Source organism: Manis pentadactyla, chromosome 13 (assembly GCF_030020395.1).
Source record: "Manis pentadactyla isolate mManPen7 chromosome 13, mManPen7.hap1, whole genome shotgun sequence".
Taxonomy (NCBI): domain Eukaryota; kingdom Metazoa; phylum Chordata; class Mammalia; order Pholidota; family Manidae; genus Manis; species Manis pentadactyla.
The window spans coordinates 4269338-4287800 of NC_080031.1; the positions used below are offsets into that span (position 1 = coordinate 4269338).

General features: G+C 44.2%; 1 protein-coding gene across 5 annotated transcripts in view; it reads right to left on the bottom strand.

Moving 5' to 3' along the window:
* Nucleotides 1-15036, bottom strand: part of SIK3 (SIK family kinase 3) — a 235806-nt gene extending 220770 nt beyond the window's left edge. For all 5 annotated transcript variants that reach the window (XM_036919831.2, XM_036919835.2, XM_036919832.2 and 2 more), the window contains exon 1: nucleotides 14725-15036. In XM_036919831.2, coding sequence (XP_036775726.2) covers nucleotides 14725-14997 — 273 coding nt within the window. In that variant the 5' untranslated portion in view covers nucleotides 14998-15036. The remainder of the gene's footprint in view (nucleotides 1-14724) is intronic.
* Between the last annotated feature and the right edge of the window lie 3427 nt (nucleotides 15037-18463).

Genomic DNA, 18463 nt, shown 5'->3' on the forward strand with positions numbered 1-18463 from the left:
AATCATAATTCTCATAAAGGACTTGTATTCAGAATATATAAAGAATTCTTATAACTCAACTAAAAAAATGAGTAAAGAATACAACAGACACTTCTACAAAGATCTACAAGCTGTCAGTTAGCATATGAAAAGATGCTCAGCACCATCACTCACTAGGGAAATGCAGTCACACCCAAACTGAGATACCACTTCACTTCCACTAGGATGGCTGGGTCAAAAAGACAGACAGTAACAAGTGTTGATGAGGAAGTAGAAAAATTGGAACCTTCAAACATTATTGGTGGGAATGTAAAACGGTGCAGTCACTTTACAAAAAACAGGTTGGCAATTCCTCAAAAAGCTTAATATGGAGTTCCTATATGATCCAGCATTCACTCCTAGGTATATACCCATGAGAAATGAAAACATAGGTCCACACAAAAATTTGCATGCATATGTTCATAAAAGGATTGTTCATAATAGTCAAAAAGTGGAAACAATTCAAATATCCATCAATTCACAATGGATAAACAAAATGCAGTATATCCACACAATGAAATATTATTCAGCCATAAAAAGGAATAGAATTCTGACATATACCACAATGGGTGAACACTGAAGGCACACTATGCTAAACAAAAGAAGCCAGACACAAATGGCCATATACTATAAGACTCCATTTATATGAAATGTCTACAATGAGTAAATCTACAGAGATTGATTAGTGTTGCTTAGCACTGGTAGAGGGAGGCTGAGGACACAGACAGTGACTGCTATGTCTTTCTTTTAAGGGGAATGAAAATGTTCTAGAACTAATTGGGGGGATTGTTGCACACCTCTGTGAATATACTAAAAATACTGACTTGGGTGAATTGTATAGTATGTGAGTTATATCTCAATAAAGCTGTTGAAAAATATATAGAGATAGAAAAGAAACTGGAAGCTCCATGAGATCTAGTGACATGCCCAAAGAAAACCGCTAGGCTAGCAAAAACTGCAACCTCAGATACATGCCCTGAGTCCCACACTAACACCCTGTTCATCACTAAAGACTGCCTCAAGCAATTCCGGTGGCCCAAAAGGTTCCCTGCAGAGCTGGAAAAGCAGAAAACACTGGAACTAGCAAAAGAAATTTAGGTAACACAACTCAAATGTGGTTTTAAAATTGCAATGTACATTTGATAAATAAATAAATAGGTTCTGATGGCTCCAACATGGACTCCTGGCCTAAAACAGTCTAACAACCATTGACGTAAGAGGCTGTGACTCAGTGTAACAGTATTCCTTTTACTAAGGGCTCAATCAGAGCAGGGCCTGGACACAGCTGCTGACAGACAGGAGGGGAGCAGGCTGAAATCACGGACAGCTTTTCTGCATATGCCAGAAAGGCCAGTGAGTAACGAACGTGCTTCCGACAAGTTATTTCACTCTCAAGGACTGTAAACTCCTTTAAAGAGATCCCAAAGTATCAGCTCCAAATTTAATCACCTCCCAGAATCGCTATACACATACAAGATAGCCAGGTGTAAACGTATGACAGTGGAGTCTCTGCAGCTGACTTGGACACAAAGGTCACTGCTGGAATACAACTGTTCCATTTGACCAGAATAACAATATCACTGTTGATGTAGAAATGGAAAGTGAGTCAAGAACATACAATCACTAAAAACATTATTTTGAGGGTTGAAAAAAAATGAGCTACTGAAAAAAACTCATCTATTGTCAGAACACTGCTTATGCAATATTAGAACATTCTGACAGAAGGAAAGGGCAATAGGAGGCAGGAAGCAGAAAGCAAGGAGTCCGAAATCCTGCAGGTGCCCAGCTAATCCTAATAAGAAACACACAGCCCTGCTCTGCCTTCCTTAATAAAAACAATTCTGTTTCTTGCAATAAATGAACCAAGATTTCTTTAGGCAGGAACAAAAAACAACATACTACATGAAAATGTCAACTTGTTCCATGGAACACTACACTGGCAGTGAAAAGATACAAAATTTTTAAACTAGAGAGTTTGAGCTATTTCCTCATCAAATTTTTAAGATCACTAGTCCATTATTAAATTCAATTATGTGCATGCAAACTCTAAGTGGGCAAAAATACCACCCTGAAGTATACACTATAAATAAAAGGTGCTATAAACTATCTTGTCCTCAAACTTTTAACAACTTAGGCTTATTTGTAAGTTTAAGTTAATACAGAAGTACTCTTGACCCCCCTCCACCCAACCAACCGGTCAACCACCAATGCTTCCCCCTCACCTGTGAGACAACTGATGCGTCATATGCAAACTTGGCCCCAGTAACATCTACTCTCACTCCTGCATATTTCTGCTTCCATCCATTAAGTTGCATGCTTACCAAGAATTAACTAATTTTTCCAAACCTATTTATGCCAGTCACTCCTGTTATTATAATCACATGATTTAATTCGATATGTAAACTGGTGAGAAATCAAGGAGAAAATATATGTTTCCATGAAAATTAAAATGAATGCTTAAAAAGACTTGGTAAAGTCAAATTAGATGTGGATGAGACAAGCGTAACAGATGGGGTGTGGGGATCATAAAACTCAACAGGGGTGCTACACTCACATGGCTTCACCAATGCCTTTAAATGCCTGCTCCACTTTTGAAAAGCAAAACAAAACTGGATATCATAGGTGATGAACTAGGAGCAGGTTAAATGCAAACAAGATGGAGGAACTCCAGTCAAGACACCAATATACAAAGGAAGGCTTTGGCCCGACCTCAAAAGATGAGTGAATGTGTTTCTTAAACAAACTGCAAAGAAGAAAAAGAGGTAAAACCTACAGAGAAAACAAACAAACAAACAAAAAACTTAAGGGCTATCAATCAATTATAATGCCTGGACTTAATTTAGACCCTGATTCAAACAAGTGATTAAGAATATATATATATAATGGACAGTGACTGCAATGGGGTATGGTGGGGGGACTCGATAATAAGGGCAAATGTAATAACCACATTGTTTTTCTTGTGAAACCTTCATAAGAGTGTATATCAATACCTTAATAAAAAAAAAGAATATATATATACATATATATGTATGTATGTATGTATGTATGTATGTATGTATGAAAGGGAAATGTTAACATTGATTTAATATTTTTAAATGATATTAAGGAATTACTGTTAATTGTTTTAGGTAGGATAAAAATACTGTGGTTATGTTCTTTTGATCCTCATCTATTTAGGGATACATGCCAAAATATTTACAGATGTAATGACAGGATTCTGGGATTTGCTTCAAAATAAAATAGACTCGGGAAGGCTGGTAGAGATGAAAGACTGATGAGAGATGAAAACTGCTTAAGCTGGGTGATATGCTGGGTGGACGTTCACTATACTATTCTCTCTATTTTTGCTTCGTTGAAATTTTCCATAATAAACGCTTTTTAAAAGATTGGTGAATAAATGCATATTTATATTTTAAATTAAAATGAAATATTATAAGTCCATATGCATCATTTATGATTTCCCTGCATTTGTTTTTCCCCCCAATTAATAAAGCAAATCATAACCAAAATTTATTGTATAAGATGCCGTCTACTGGAGATAAGAGAAAAGAGCATTTACACAGTAATCAAGACAATTTGGTACTGGCACAAGAACAGAGCCACAGATTAATGGAATAGAATAGAGAGCCCAGATATAAACCCACACATATATGGCCAATTAATATATGATAAAGGAGCCATGGATATACAATGGAGAAAGGACAGCCTCTTCAACAGCTGGTGTTGGCAAAACTGGATTACTGTCTAACTCCCCCATAGACAAAAGTAAATTTGAAATGGAGCAAAGACCTGAATGTAAGTCATGAAACCATAAAACTCTTAGAAGAAAACATAGGCAAAACTCTCTTGAATATAAACATGAGCAACTTTTTCATGAACATATCTTTTCAGGCAAAGGAAACAAAATTTAAAAATGAACACATGGGACTACATCAAACTAAAAAGCTTCTGTTCAGCAAAGGACATCATCAGTAGAAAAAAAGGCATCCTACAGTATGGGAGAATATATTCATAAATGACATATCCAATAAGGGGGTAAAATCCAAAATATATAAAGAGCTCACATGCCTCAACACCCAAAATGCAAATAACTGGATTAAAAATGGGCAAAGGATCTGAGCAGACACTTCTCCAAAGAAGAAATTTAGATGGCCAACAGGCACATGAAAAGATGCTCCACATCGTTAATCATCAGGGAAATGCAAATTAAAACCACAATGAGATGTCACCTTATACCAGTTAGGATGGCCAACATCCAAAAGACAAGCAACAACAAACGCTGACGAGGATGCAGAGAAAGGGGAGCCCTCTTACACTGCTGATGGGAATATAAATTAGTTCAACCATTATGGAAAGCAGTATGGAGGTTCCTCAAAAAACTAAAAATAGAAATACCATTTGACCTGGGAATTCCACTCTTAGGAATTTACCCGAGGAAAACAAGATCACAGATTCAAAAAGATACATGCACTCATATGTTTATCGCAGCACTATTTACAATAGCCAAGAAATGGAAGCAACCTAAGTGTCCATCAGTAGATGAATGGATAAAGAAGATGTGGTACATATACACAATGGAATACTATTCAGCCATAAGAAGAAAACAAATCCTACCATTTGCAACAACATGGATGGAGCTAGAGGGTATTATGCTCAGTGAAATAAGCCAGGCGGAGAAAGACATGTACCAAATGATTTCACTCATTTGTGGAGTATAAGAACAAAGCAAAACTGAAAGAACAAAACAGTAGCAGACTCACAGAACCCAAGAAGGGACTAGTGGTTACCAAAGGGAAAGCGACTGGGGAAGCGGGGGAAGGGAGGGAGAAGGGGATTAAGGAGTATTACGATTAGCGCACATACTATGGGGAGCACGGGGAAGGCAGTATAGCACAGAGTAGACAAGAACTGACTCTATAGCATCTTACTAGGCTGATGGACAGTGACTGCAATGGGGTGGGGGTGGGGGTTAATAATATGAGTGAATGCAGTAACCACAATGTTGCTCATGTGAAACCTGAGCATAAGATTGTATATCAATGATCCCTTAATAAAAAAAAAATTAAAAGAAAAGAGCATACAGTCAGAAGCCCACAATATAGCAGTGGTAATCCCAAAATATAAGAACAATATCCCATATAGCCCAACTGCCCTTGAAAATCTCTTAAATAACACATAAAGTGCAGAGCATAAAGCAAATCCAAACATAACCAGGCTGCCGCATCTCCAAATAACTAAGTCATCTCCCTTATAATTTCCTTCACCATCTTTTTACCATTAAAAGGAGTAAATTATAACCTTTATCAATCTCTGAAATTGTTACATTTGCCAAAGAATAGTTACATTAAAAGCAAAGGTTCAGATCATCAGACTCATAGTTCTCATTAACCCTCCTTTTTCCCTTTAGGTTTCTGTCTCTGTAAAAGATCAGGAGAAAATGACGATTCAAAAACATATGAAAGGTTAGATTCACACTTAATTTCTTCCCCCACCTAGGTCTGGTTCAGGGAAAGGAGGATGAGGCAGCTACTCTAACCCTCTTTCGACCTGTCCTACTATCTATCACCCCAGGGTTAGAGGTGCAGCAGGGACCTAAGAGCCCTACACTCCCAAGCGAAGAGAAGCAGAAGGGGAGATGAGATCAAGAAAGGTCTTCTCATAAGTTGCCGGGGAGGCTCACCCTAGCACAACCTGTCCGGAAAGCAATGTGACAATATGTGTATTGGATGTCTTCAGACACATGCACAGTCTGGCCCCAGTATTTCATGTCCAACAATCTATCCTGAGTGAAAGATCAGAATTGCATCAAAGATCCATACACAAAAATGTTCGTGGCAGCAAATCTGTAACAGCGAAGAACTGGGAAGCACCGCAAATTATGAAAAAGGTTCAAAAAACTAACAGGACTCACATAATGGAATAGCATGCATCTATTAAAACTGATGTTTACAAATAATTTCTACTGGGAAAAATGCTTATAATGATAAGGGAGGGAAAGGAGTAAAAGTGTATCTGTATGATCCTAATTATGTAGTTTACAATATTAATAATTTGCTTCTGGGTGGCAAGACTTGGGGTGATTTTTGTCCTTCTGCTTCTGTATAATTTTCTGACTTTTCCCAAATTGCTTTCATCAGCAGAAATAACTTTAATAATCAGAACAACGCCGGGCAAGGCAGTAGAAGAGCGGCAGCATAGTTAGCGATTGGATCGAAGAGAAGTCATGCTTAAAACCTCTTGTCTTCCTCCTCCATAGTCGTTAGCTGCAAACATTCAGCTGCTCCTTTAACTTGACCCATCACCCACCTGGACAAGAAGAAAATTTATCTTGCTGTCTTCTAGTACTAGCAGTTGCTAAATTTTGCATACAGATAACACAACAGATACTAGTTAAATTAAAAGTAAGGACCGTTAAAAGTAACACACTGAAATTAAGGGCCAGGGACAGAAAAGTTATTTACTTTTAAACCAGGTCAGATTTATACTAAAGAGCAAGAGGTGCTCAACAAACAGTCTGGACTTATTTCAGGAAATACCAGCAGCCCAAAACAGCCCCCTGGGTCTGCAAAGGGAGAAAGACCCAAGATCAGAGAGGGGAAAAGGTGCCGGCTGACCACTGCCTACACCTGCGGGGCCTTCTGGAGAAGGAAAAAACCTTCTACAGTTTGGGACTGGAATTTAAATGGCAGGACTTACTTTAGATATTCTGAACTTCCTAATAATAAAAGTTTAAGATACGCCACAAACAAATTACTTGCCCAGGAAGGTTGTAGAATCTCCTGACCAAGAGATTTGTGAGAAAAAGGTAGAAATTTTACTTTTCTTTTACATCTTGATTGGAGATAGGAAACTTCAATAGTAAAATTCTCAGATGTATTAAGAGTATAAAACCAAACTCAGGTGCCATTTTTTTAAATCCTTATATTTGCTCACTAGGTGGATGTCCTGGAGCAGGACCGGGAATGTAGCAGCAAACAAGACTAAAATCCCTGCCCCCATGGAGCCAACAGTAAATTATTACACTGTGCCTTCTGAAGAGCACTAAAAGGCAGATTTTTTTTTTAAGTAAGATGATTTTTAGAGACTTCAAGCACATCAAAATACTGCCAGAAAACAAACAGCATCTCGCTTTTTGGACTGATCCAGAGAAACCCTTAATAAATATTTGTGAAACAAGACCAAAACGTGTGGGGCTGAGGTCCTGCCGTGGCAGGGAGACTTAATTTCACTACATACAAACATGTACTTTCTTAATTTTGTGACATATATCATCCGTTCTAGTCTTTGATAATTTTTCAAAAGTTTATTGGATGGAATGGATGGATGAGAATGAATGAATGAATGAATATTTTCTTCCCCCCAAAATTTGGTCTCAAACGTGATTGGCTAACCTGGATTTTCGGTTCTTCTGGAGGGGAGCAATGAGAAGTAAAGCACACTGCTGGTAAGCTTTGTACTGGGCCTGAAACTACACATAAATTTGACAATTTCTAAGAACTTTCTAATCAAAGCTAAATAGAATTTAAACTAACTGCCAGAAATATCAGACTGAGAGAGCCCAGCCCACCCAGACAAGCTTCCAGGGGCAACGGGTGTGCTTGTCCTTTCAGTTTCTGGGAAATGAGGCTGAGTATTCTCAATCTGATTCCAGCCTCTGACAAGACAAATTCTGAGATGAAATACTTACCAGCGGCCAGTCTCCTTGCCTACAGGGGATCACATATCTCCTAAACAGAAATATGTTCCTAACATAACTTTGCTGCCCCTCATCCAACAGTTTTGTACTAGCTGATGGAATTTTACTCTAAACAGCTCCAAAATAAGCCCCTTCAATGAATTCATCCAAGACTATTGAGGCTTCTCAAAGACATTGCCTAGGCCATTTACTGTTACATTAGGACAAAAGTCCATGAGAATGTATATAATTTTCATCCTCTGGATGTTTTCAGTCATCCGCAGGATAGTATGATTATATTATTATGCAAGAAGGGACCAAACTACTCCCTATTAGAAAGCAGCAGGGACTCACCTGATGGGTGAGGTCATCCACCTGGGGAACAGGTGTGGCTCTTAGACCAACAGAAGCCCTAGGTAAGTGGTACCTTTGGCCCTCACCTGTATCATCAAGATGTATGTATCTCGGTGACCACTTCTCTTAATGAGTTACAAAATGGCACTACCCCTGGCAACTGGTAGGGATCTAAGTGAGGAGTCTATCTAAGAAAGGTACGTTCAAAGACAGACCAGCCCAGCCCAACAGAGCCCAAGTATAATTACTGACTCCCAGGGAGTGACGCCAGATATAGTGGAAAAATAAAACTGTGTAAGGCTGAGTGTGTTTGTGGTCATTGCTTTTTCTGTATCTCTTTCCCTTTTTACTCCCTTAGTATTTTGAAAGACTTTGACACCTCAGTCACGTCAAGGGGGCACCAAAGAGTATTTGGGTAGGAGGTTTAAAGGCAAAGCAACAGGCCCAAGGCAGACTGCTGGTCAGTGGTAGAGGCGACAGTGAAACAGTGCCAAAGGACAGGTGAAGGACAGCGTTGGTACATGTACTCTTCTTCCCTACATGGAAAAATTTTCCTCTCATCATGACAGCTCACTTTTGAAGTTTGTTTTAATAGAGAAGATAAATATCTTAGACTTTAATTAGTAGGTGTACCTAGTTTCTCTAATAAAAGATCAATTGCTCAGAGGGTGAAGGCAATGTTGCCCATGACTGGAGGAGTCAGGGCAGAGCTAACTAGGGGTAGGGATGCTGGAATCTAATTCCAGCTCCGCCTCCCCAACTAACTATAGGATTCGGGGCAAAGTGGCGGTAGGTGAGAATAACAAGAAGAGCCACACATCTATGGGTTATCGGTCTCAACTACTCTAATAGTCCCTAAAAGCCTGAGATCCCACTGAGTTCATCTTTCCAGACTCTGGAGAGGAAGAGTAGGAACAGAACATACCTCAGATCTTTTTTGTGCCCAAAAAAAAATCAACAAATATTTTTTGGTTGATCATGTTTAATTTAAATGCAATATGTATGCCATTCTGTTATACTGTGAAAGAATAAAAGTTGTCTAAATTGAACACCTCCCCTATTTGAAGAAATAAATTAGAAAAAGCTTTTTTTACCCTTAACCATAAAAATAACCATCATGAATTCTTAAAAACATAAATCAGATGATGTCAGGGCTCTACTTTGATATCCTCTATCAATCCCTTTTCATACCCAATTCCATAAAATGGCCCATGAGTCCAAACGATCTGGCCCCATCTAACTCTCTGACTTCATCCCTTACCACCACCCGCCCTGTTCACCGAGCTCCGGGCACCAGGACCTTAGAGCTAATCTTCGGATAAACGAAGCTCATTTCCACCCCAAGGCCTTTGCACTTGCCACCCCTTCCGCACTGAGTGTTCTGTCCTCCGAGTCTTCCCAGCCCTGCTCTTTCTCATCATCCAGGTGTCAGCTCGGATACCGCCACTTTGGAAAGGCAGCCCTGGAAGCAGCACCCTTATCCAGACACTGTCTAGCCCATTTATTTTCTTCATAGTATTCCTCACTATATGAAGGTATATATTTGTTGACAGCTTCTTATCTGTCTCCTCCCACTAGAAAGCAAGCAAGTGCACAAGAAGGCAAGTGCTTTCTGTCTCTCGCTCACTGACATGCTCAGGAGCCCAGGATAGAATCTGACCCAAAATCTGGATTCAGTGAGTATATGCAGAATGAACGAATGGGTAAGGGAAAGGTTTCATCTCTGTGCAGAGGTCTTAGGTGTTTTTCAGAATTATAGGGGCTCTGGTGAGTAGGGTGTATTCTTTTTTCTTTTCGAAGCATCCATTTTGTTCTTTTTTATGCTGTGAACTAGAAAACATTAGCCGGATGGATGCCTGGAAAATGAACACAGCACTTCTGGCACAGAAATAACTAGTCTGGGCACCTCTGGCTTGAGCCAGATCTACGACTTTCTAGGGAGCTGGCACCAAAGTCAGAATGTTCAAATAAACAGCTTTGATGTTCGAAGTGGAATACTGACATTTTGACTCTGGAAAGACCAGTCCAAATCAATCTTGGCTCTTCACAAAGTTTCCACCAAGTTAGTAATTCCATTAAAACTATCAAAATGAAGTTGGTCATCTTTCAGTAGTTACTTCTAAATTACCTAGGATGGAACTACCCTCCTCAAATGTAATGAATGTAAATCTTTCCTTTCACTCTTTTTGACATAATTCTCTTTCCTACTTACCAAAGAATCTTGCTTTCAGCCTTCAAACGAGCATAAGCATCATCTCATCTGCTGCATTAAACTCTTCCTTACAAGTGAAAATAATAGCCCACGTTGAGCTGTTCTCCTGGAGACGAGTTTGTGCTAAACCACACAGTACACAGATGTCAATATCTGGAACAGGGTCATGGGGCAAAATGTTTCCTCTGTGTAATACCTCAAGTTAAGAACACTGACCTTGGCTTTCTAAGGAGCATACTTTGCACCCAAATGCAAATGTGTTCTTAAGTGCGTAAGAGTATTTCTTTATGATCTCCACCAAATTTCAGTGAATCTTTGGAGAAAATACTGCACTCCAACAAACTCTGTTCCATAAACCAATGTGACAAAGAGTGGTTACACACACACACATACTGAAAAATAAAGGCGGCCCAAAGCAAGAGCCAGTGTTAGTCACAGTTTTCATTAGTCTCGTAATTTTTTTAAAGTTTACCTAATGGAAAACTATGTCTTAAAATGCCTTTTTCATGAAATTAGCCATAGCCGACAGGAGTTAAACCCACTTCTCAAAGTGGCACCAAACAGCAAACTATTCTTTTACCCTGAAAGCGTATCATCAGGATGACATCTACCTACACAAAACGAATGACATATGCATTCATAAACTGTTCCAAAAGGGTGAGAAGCAAAACAGGGGTTCTATGTTTTACTCACCTTTGTTTCCATAGCACCTGATAATGATTATGATGATAACTGATAACATTTACTGTATGCCCACTATGTGCTAGGCACTGTTCAAGAGCTTCACACATACTGTCTTATTTGATTTTCATAACACTCAAACTTGTGAGGTAAGTACTACTGTCATCCGTTTTATGGAAGAGTAAATCCAAGCACAGAGAGGTTAAGTAATTTACCCAAGATCACTCAGATATTAAGCAGCAGAGGATCCCAACCCAGACAATCTAATCCAAAGCTCAAGCTCTTCCCACAATACAGGAAGAGTGATCTATATTTCCTAATATACACTTTAAAAGTATTTGACCAATGGCTTTTACAGTCATATGTACTTTTAAAAATGCATACAAAATACATCTACTCTTTATTCCCTTTCATTCCAACCAGTGAAGGTCTAATTAGGCACGGGCAACAGACTATAAGCAATTTGAAAGCAGAAAATCATCTTTCTTTTAATCTCCTGAATACTTTATAGTATCCTACCAAAAGACCGGAGCCAGAGAATCTCAGACCAATGTTCCCCCCGCCAAAAAAGGCAATCAAAGAAGGCAGGACAGACAGCCAGGAAGAGCTGCTGGTGGAGGTCTGTCACAGAGGGATACTCTCTCCCGTGAGCTGCTCTGCAGTGCTGCCAATATTAAGTCTGAGCTCACAAATGCCAAGCAGCAGAAGTCACCACCAACCAGACAGGAAAACATACCTTTTTCTCTACCGATTTTATTCAGCCCAGGATCCTACTTTAGGAGATTAGAGAGTTAATAGAATTTGGGAACGGGCCAGCTTCACCACTTAACTGTTGGACAGAGCACAGTAGCTTAGTGAATAAATGAAGTTTACTTTAGCCTCTGAGTCCTTGGAACACATAGTGTATGTAAGAAAAGGTGATCATAAACATTTCTCTGATGTTCAGAAACACCTATTACCTAACCTCCTTCAGCCAACACAAATTTCATCTGAATTACCTGAGTCTGATTATTAAAAGACTAACCCAGACCATTCAGTGGCCTACAGGGAACAAGGGAGAAATAAAAAAAATCACAAGATGAAACAAACAAAAAATGATACGTTCTGGAAAGAGAAGGGGGGTGGGAGGGGGATAGCTCTTGGTTCCCAGTGACCTGACTGCAGAAAGATAAACGCTGCAGTGCATGGGGAGAAAAATCTCTCTACCTGAGTACCTGAAACAGCAACTTCTGCAACTCCTAGTACCGAGGCACCTGCCTCGCCATCATGTAACCAAAGCATGGCCTTAACAGGCCAGCATACTGTATGTCAGCAGCTGTTCGGCACATCTAAGCTGTCAGCATTTGAGAATACCTTCCAAAGTGGATTCAGATAAGCATGGAGCTGGCCAAAATATGCTCAGCACTTACCCAGGGCACATGACAACTCCTTGTGAATTAAGCTTCACTCATGTCATCAGAGTAATTTAGGAGGCAAAAGATAGGGTGCTTATAACAGTAACTAGGAAATTGCACACTGCTACTACAGAAACACCAATGAGGGCTGGTATGGTCCCATCCCACATGCAACTCAGTGTCCAAACCATTTCAGTCTCATTCAAGATTCTGAATATTTCCATACATAGAAATTGCATAACTGCCCACCCCAAGTGATCAAAGAAAAAAACCAACATAAACAGTGACACCCATTTATAAACAAGCCAATGTTTAAAATGCTACAGTCCTAAAGGGTACCAAGGCTTCAGAGACTAAGAAAATACACACACACACACACACACACACACACACACACACAGGAAAATTAGAAAGCTAGCAGACCGGCCATAATTAGCCACTGGCTTTGCTGACTACTGAAGATAGAAATGTCTCTTTTGTATATAAAGCCAAGAATCAACTGTTTGCAATTACAGTTACAAAAACATTCAATCCTGTCTGTCACAGATTTTTTAGCAATATTTTGGTGTATCCAAGGTCTGGGAGATACAAAATTCTTTCTTAAATCATAGATACCCTAAACCAGGCAACGAATTAAGATCATAGAGTACCTTCCCCAGGGATCAGAGCAAAATAATCACAGGAGCGCAATGTGATTACTGCAAAAAGAAGGGGATAAAAAAGGGAATGCCCCAGCAAGGACCATGGCTCAAACAACTAGAGTCGTTTGTAAACACAACTTTGGCTGGGCTTACAGTTAACAGAACTGGAAGGGGACAGAGATGGGCCAGGGTCTGAGGGTAACATCAGCTCATTCAGCTCAGATCTGCAGACTTGAGGCCCTCTGACAAAAACTGACAGGAGGCTGAAGGGGGCCCCCCCCCAGAGGAAGTGAAACTGACCAATCAATTTGCCACAGCCACCCACCCACCCCATCACCTGGGGGAAAAAAGGCCTCTTGCAGTCTTTGACAGAAAGGAGGGGAAAAGGACTTCAGGTTCTAAGTGGGCAGGAGAGAAGGCCTTGATAAGTAGCTGGTTTCTGAAAACAAGCCATTGCCATAAAATCAAAAACCAGGTAGGTGATGATAAGCAGAGGCTAGGCTGAGGGGAGGGGACGTGATGAGGGTCTGGTGGCCAGCAGCAACTACAAGGGTGCCCGTTAGTCAGGTGGAGGGAAACAAGCCAGAGTCCAAATACAATGAATGACTACATTGAAAGTATTCATTCAAGTGAGGACCTAGCAAAGAAGGAAATCTGGAGTACAAACGGGTTCTGTGGCTCCTATCAAAACCCAACGATTCCTTCTGAGTTCTTACATTCCAACAGTCCCAGTGACGAAGGCTACAGGAAAGGGCTCACCCGTACTTCCACAGGAAAAATGAATCTTCTACGTAAAATGTTATGTGTGTACATATATGGCTTCCTAATCGACCTTGGCTAATTTCACTACTACAGCTCCACAAATCCCTTGAGAACCAAAGGGCCCCGTGAGTGTGATCCCCTGGTGTCCGGGTTCCTCACACACGTCGGTCACCAGGCCTTCCCCCCGACCACCGTGAGCCCACCCTGCGTTCTATGAAGCCCACAATTCCAGACCGTCCAGCAACTAAAAATAACCGGCACTCCAGCTCTCCCCAATTGTTTAACCCCTGCTTACCTAGTGCCACCATGTGCGCCCCTTCCTGCGGAAGAGCAAAGTAATTTTCCCTCCTGATTTCCCCATTTTCTACATCGCCTCCTCCAGTCATAATAATCTTGTCGGTCTTCAGGCTCCCATTCCCACCGTCCACCCGTCAGAGCCGATCCAACGCGGATCGGACCTGTCATAAGGTCCCAGGCGCCTGCTACCTCCCCGCACCCTGCGCCCACCGCACACCCCTGGGGCACATCCCCGCCGTCCTTGGCCCTCTCCTGACCAGATCGCCCTTGTCTTCCCCCACCTCCTGGTGCCCATTTCCTGTGCCCCTGCCCTCCTTCCCGCAGGATTTCCTAATTGCTGGTTCCACAGTCGTCTTGGCGTACAGTCTCCCGGCTCGGCCAGAGTTCAAACCTCTCTCCACCCAGCCCCTGCGCTGCCCTCCGGGGAGCCCCCTCCCCACCCCCGGCGTCCCGGGTCCCGGAGCTCGGCGGGCCCCTCCCCTCCGCCCCGGAGTTCCCCTCTCGCGCCCCCCGCGCCGCCCCGACGGCCCCTGCCCGCTGCCCTAGTGCCCCGCGCTCCCCGACAGCCCGAGCCGCGCTCGCCGCGCCGACCCCTCGGCGCGCTGTCGCCGGTCCCTCCGGCCGCCGCCGCACTCGGATGCCAGGTCCCGGGCTGCGCACCCGCGGCCCCCGGCCCCACCGCGCCGCTACCTTGGCCTTGGTGACGAGGTGCGTGGCCCGCTTGACCACCGCGAAGTTGCCCTTGCCGATGGTGCGGTCGATCTCGTAGTAGCCGATGCGGGCAGGCACTGGCCCGCGGGAGGCCGGGGCCGGGGGACGCGGCGGGCCGGCCGCCGGGGACACCGACGCGGGGGCGGCCGGGGACCCCGGGGCGGACGGAGGCAGCAGGCGGCCGGCCGGCCCGGCTCCCCCCGCCCCGGCCCCGGCAGCCCCGCCAGCTCCGCTCGCCGCCGCCGCCGCCATCTTGTTGTGCAGTGAAACCTCCCGGGCCGCGGGAGCCGGCGGGGGGGAGAGGGCGGGGGGGGCGGGAAAAGGACGGGGGCGGGGGGGGGGCTGACGGACGTCACTCCGGGGGGCGGGGCGCCCGCGCCGCCGGGGCCAGGCGCCATGGCAACCGAGCGTCACGTGCCGACGCGCGTCATTGCCCGGAGTCATGGCAACCGTGACCTCACGGGCAGCTCGACCTTCCCGCGTGGGCCGGGTTCCCGAGGCGCAGGCTCCCGGGCGCCCCCCTCTGGGGAGGGCACCGTGGGCGCCACCAGCGCCCTCGCGCGCCCCGAGCTTCCGCCGCGCTCCCGAGACGCAGAGCCGGCCCCGCCGCGTGTGGCATCGCTAAGGTGACCCCTAGTGCGCCCTCTGTCCCACTTCAGCGGTCACCCAGGCTCTCTAACGCAAAATGTTTCCTCTTCACCAAAAATACCAGCCGCGTCCCACTTTAGCCCTTGAGGCCGCAAAGGCAGGAATAGGTAACCAGGCGGGAGCGAGGCAGGGGAATTCTTCAGTAAAATTCCTTCCTCTTACAAAACCCGGCTCACCGGCGCAACCAACCTAATTGTCAGCGAACGGAGGGCAATGGGGAAACCAGGATCTGCGTGCTGGAGGGCGGGGGAACCAGCCCAAACAGGCATCCCAGCCACTGGCTGGGCGGGGGCCGCGGGAGGTGCCCATTCTCCTTCCTCCCACCCTGTCCCCGAACAATTCTATAGCCAGGTGACTGTCAGAGTGCCGGCGTCCCACTTGCATCGCTTGTATGACCCTGATGAAGCAGCGGTGCACACTGCCCGCAAACCACGTCACGGTTATGTAGACAGACGACAGTCTGTTGGGCAAAATAAGTATGTAAATAATAAAATAAAAATTCCATCCTACTGGTGACCCTCCCAAGGACATTAAAGGTGATCACACTGTAATTCCAATAATAAATCTCGCCTCTTTCTTTGCTCCTCTGTTAGTTGGCATTCCACACCCTCCAGATTTCCCTTTTTCCCCCCTTCCCTTTATTAAGTAGGTGGACCTAACCGCTTTAGTTGGGGTTGAGGAGGGAAAGGCTATCGGGCTGTCAGTGACAAGGTCTTCAGCAGGCTAGCGGGGAGGAGGGAAGACTTGCAGACACTCCGATGTGAACGTGCATCCTTCAGTCCAGTCCCCATCCATCCACCTGCGTGTCTCAGCTGTGTTGTCAGGTCACTGCATGTACGATATTAAATGTGGATGCCCAGGGGACTGTAGGTGTGTGAGGAGGGCGCAGTTTTACTCTCTCTGACCAAAAGATATTTACTTGCACTCTGATTCCCCATCTGACTATGAGTAATGTCTAGGACCAGGACGGGACAGAGAGGTCATTCCACAATTGGTCTTGGATCAATTCCCTGGTGGCTGTTCCAAATTGCCCACACAATTAACACTAATTGGCTCCTTTACTAGCAAAGAAGAAGAAGGATGAATTTGTCCTCGGCTTCTTGCACTGGTTAAGCCCTTTCATTGGCTGAGCTCATTCAATCCCAGATAAATGATGGAATGTAGCAGCCTCTCTTACCTCTTCATGACACCACTCACCTGCGTCTAGAAGGGCCTATGTATTAACTTTGGTACTGCGCCCCAGTGTCCCACTGAGGGGAGGAGGAGAGGGTCTCACAGAAAGCTTAGCTGGCGAGAAGGCAAGGGAAAAAAAGTTTTACTCTGGAGACTGAAACCATCCTCACTAGTGACTTTACAACCTCTCTGCTCGCAGAGATCATTTGGACGTGGAGTACTGCGACTTGCGCCACTCGCTGGAGGATGTCAAAAACAAAGCAGCCTCAGGGGAGAAACTGGAAAATGGAGCATTGGTTTCATTTCCACAGAGCACAAGCAGATCACACTTGTCCCTGAGAATGACCAGAATCTGAAAGCTGTGTGTTACGTCACTTATGCTCCCTGCCTGTGTGGACTGAGGCTGGTAGATGGTGCATCCTGTTGACCCTTAGACAAAGACTTGTAGGCGATCTCCCTGAAGAGTCCTCTTTAGACTTTGGGGAGATAGAAAACTGGGGAGGGGAATGATCATCAGGGGAAAAGGTAAACAGTTTAGATGTATGTATTTAATAAGGATTGAAGACCAAGGACTGAGTTAGGTTTGGGGAGGAACTCACAGTTGATAATAACAACAACTTGATAGGTACTGTACTAAGCAGTTTACATAATTGAACTTAATCCTCAACAACCCTATGAGACAGATTATATTATTATCCCCATTTTGCAGAGACAGAAAATGAGGCACAGAGGGATCAAGGAAATTGGCCACAGTTACATAGCTAGAAAGTGGAAGAACTAGGATGCAAATCCAGACAGCCTACCTCTGGAGCCTGAGGTCTTCTGCCACGGGATGACAAACCCTTCGAGGCAGGAGCTGATAGGAAGAGTGGTTTCTCCAGAAGCCCAGGCCCCTTGAGCTCAGTTTAGACCCAGGGAAGAAGAGAACGTCAAGAGTCCATGAGAGCAGGACAGAGCAGGCCCCGAAACATGCCAGTAAACAAGGGGTCCAAACCCACCTGAAGTACCTGTGTTGGCTTCACTTAGAAATGGCGCCGTGAAGAGTCTGTCTGCCTACTGTGCAGGCGTCTTGGTACCCTTAGAGAACAGGTGGATAGGTGTATTCCTGCCCTGCTTCAGACTCAGAGGAGCAGGTTGGGGGCTGGAATCTCAGAGCCCCAGGAGTCCAGGGAGGAGTCAGGGAGCCAGCCCCCCACCCAGCTCCCAGCCTGCCTCCATAACCAACTCACTCTTTTCTGGGAAAGCAAAAAATAGATGTAAAGATGAAAATGAGACATTTTCCCACGTAATGTCATTGTGTCTTGTTTCCAGAAATTGAAAAGGGCAAACCAAGCATTCTTGATGGATATGACAGAAGTTAGAAACTTCTGGAAGTGATACAAAACCTCTGAGGACCTAGTGTGACCCAAGAGTGATAGAAGCAGTAGGAGGTGCTCTATTAACTCTTTTATGATTTTAAAGGCTGGCTTAGCCTGTCTGCAGGGCAGTTTACCAGCAACCAAAAGAAAACTGAGCCTCACAATCTTGCTCCGTAGATTCTTAGAGCCATGAGGACCCTGAAGAAAGTCCAGCCCCTTGCTTTACATTGGCCCAGCTCGTTACTGCTCTGCAAGAGGCTAACATATGAGCATTCGGTTGATGCAGAAGCATCATTCAGAAGTTCCGTATGCCAAAAGGCAACATCATAGAATATGTACATGCCACATAGTCCCGCACAAGAAAACTATTAGCCACTTATAAATTCTGCCATTGCATAGAAATCAGGGCACTGTTAGATACTGGTCCAAACACTCAGTGGGCCCTGCTTCTCCAGGTGAGCTGAGCACGTGCCTTCTCTTGGTTAGGGCTGCATTCTGCCCTACCACCTCAGTACCTGCTGCTTTTCCTCCTCCTAAGC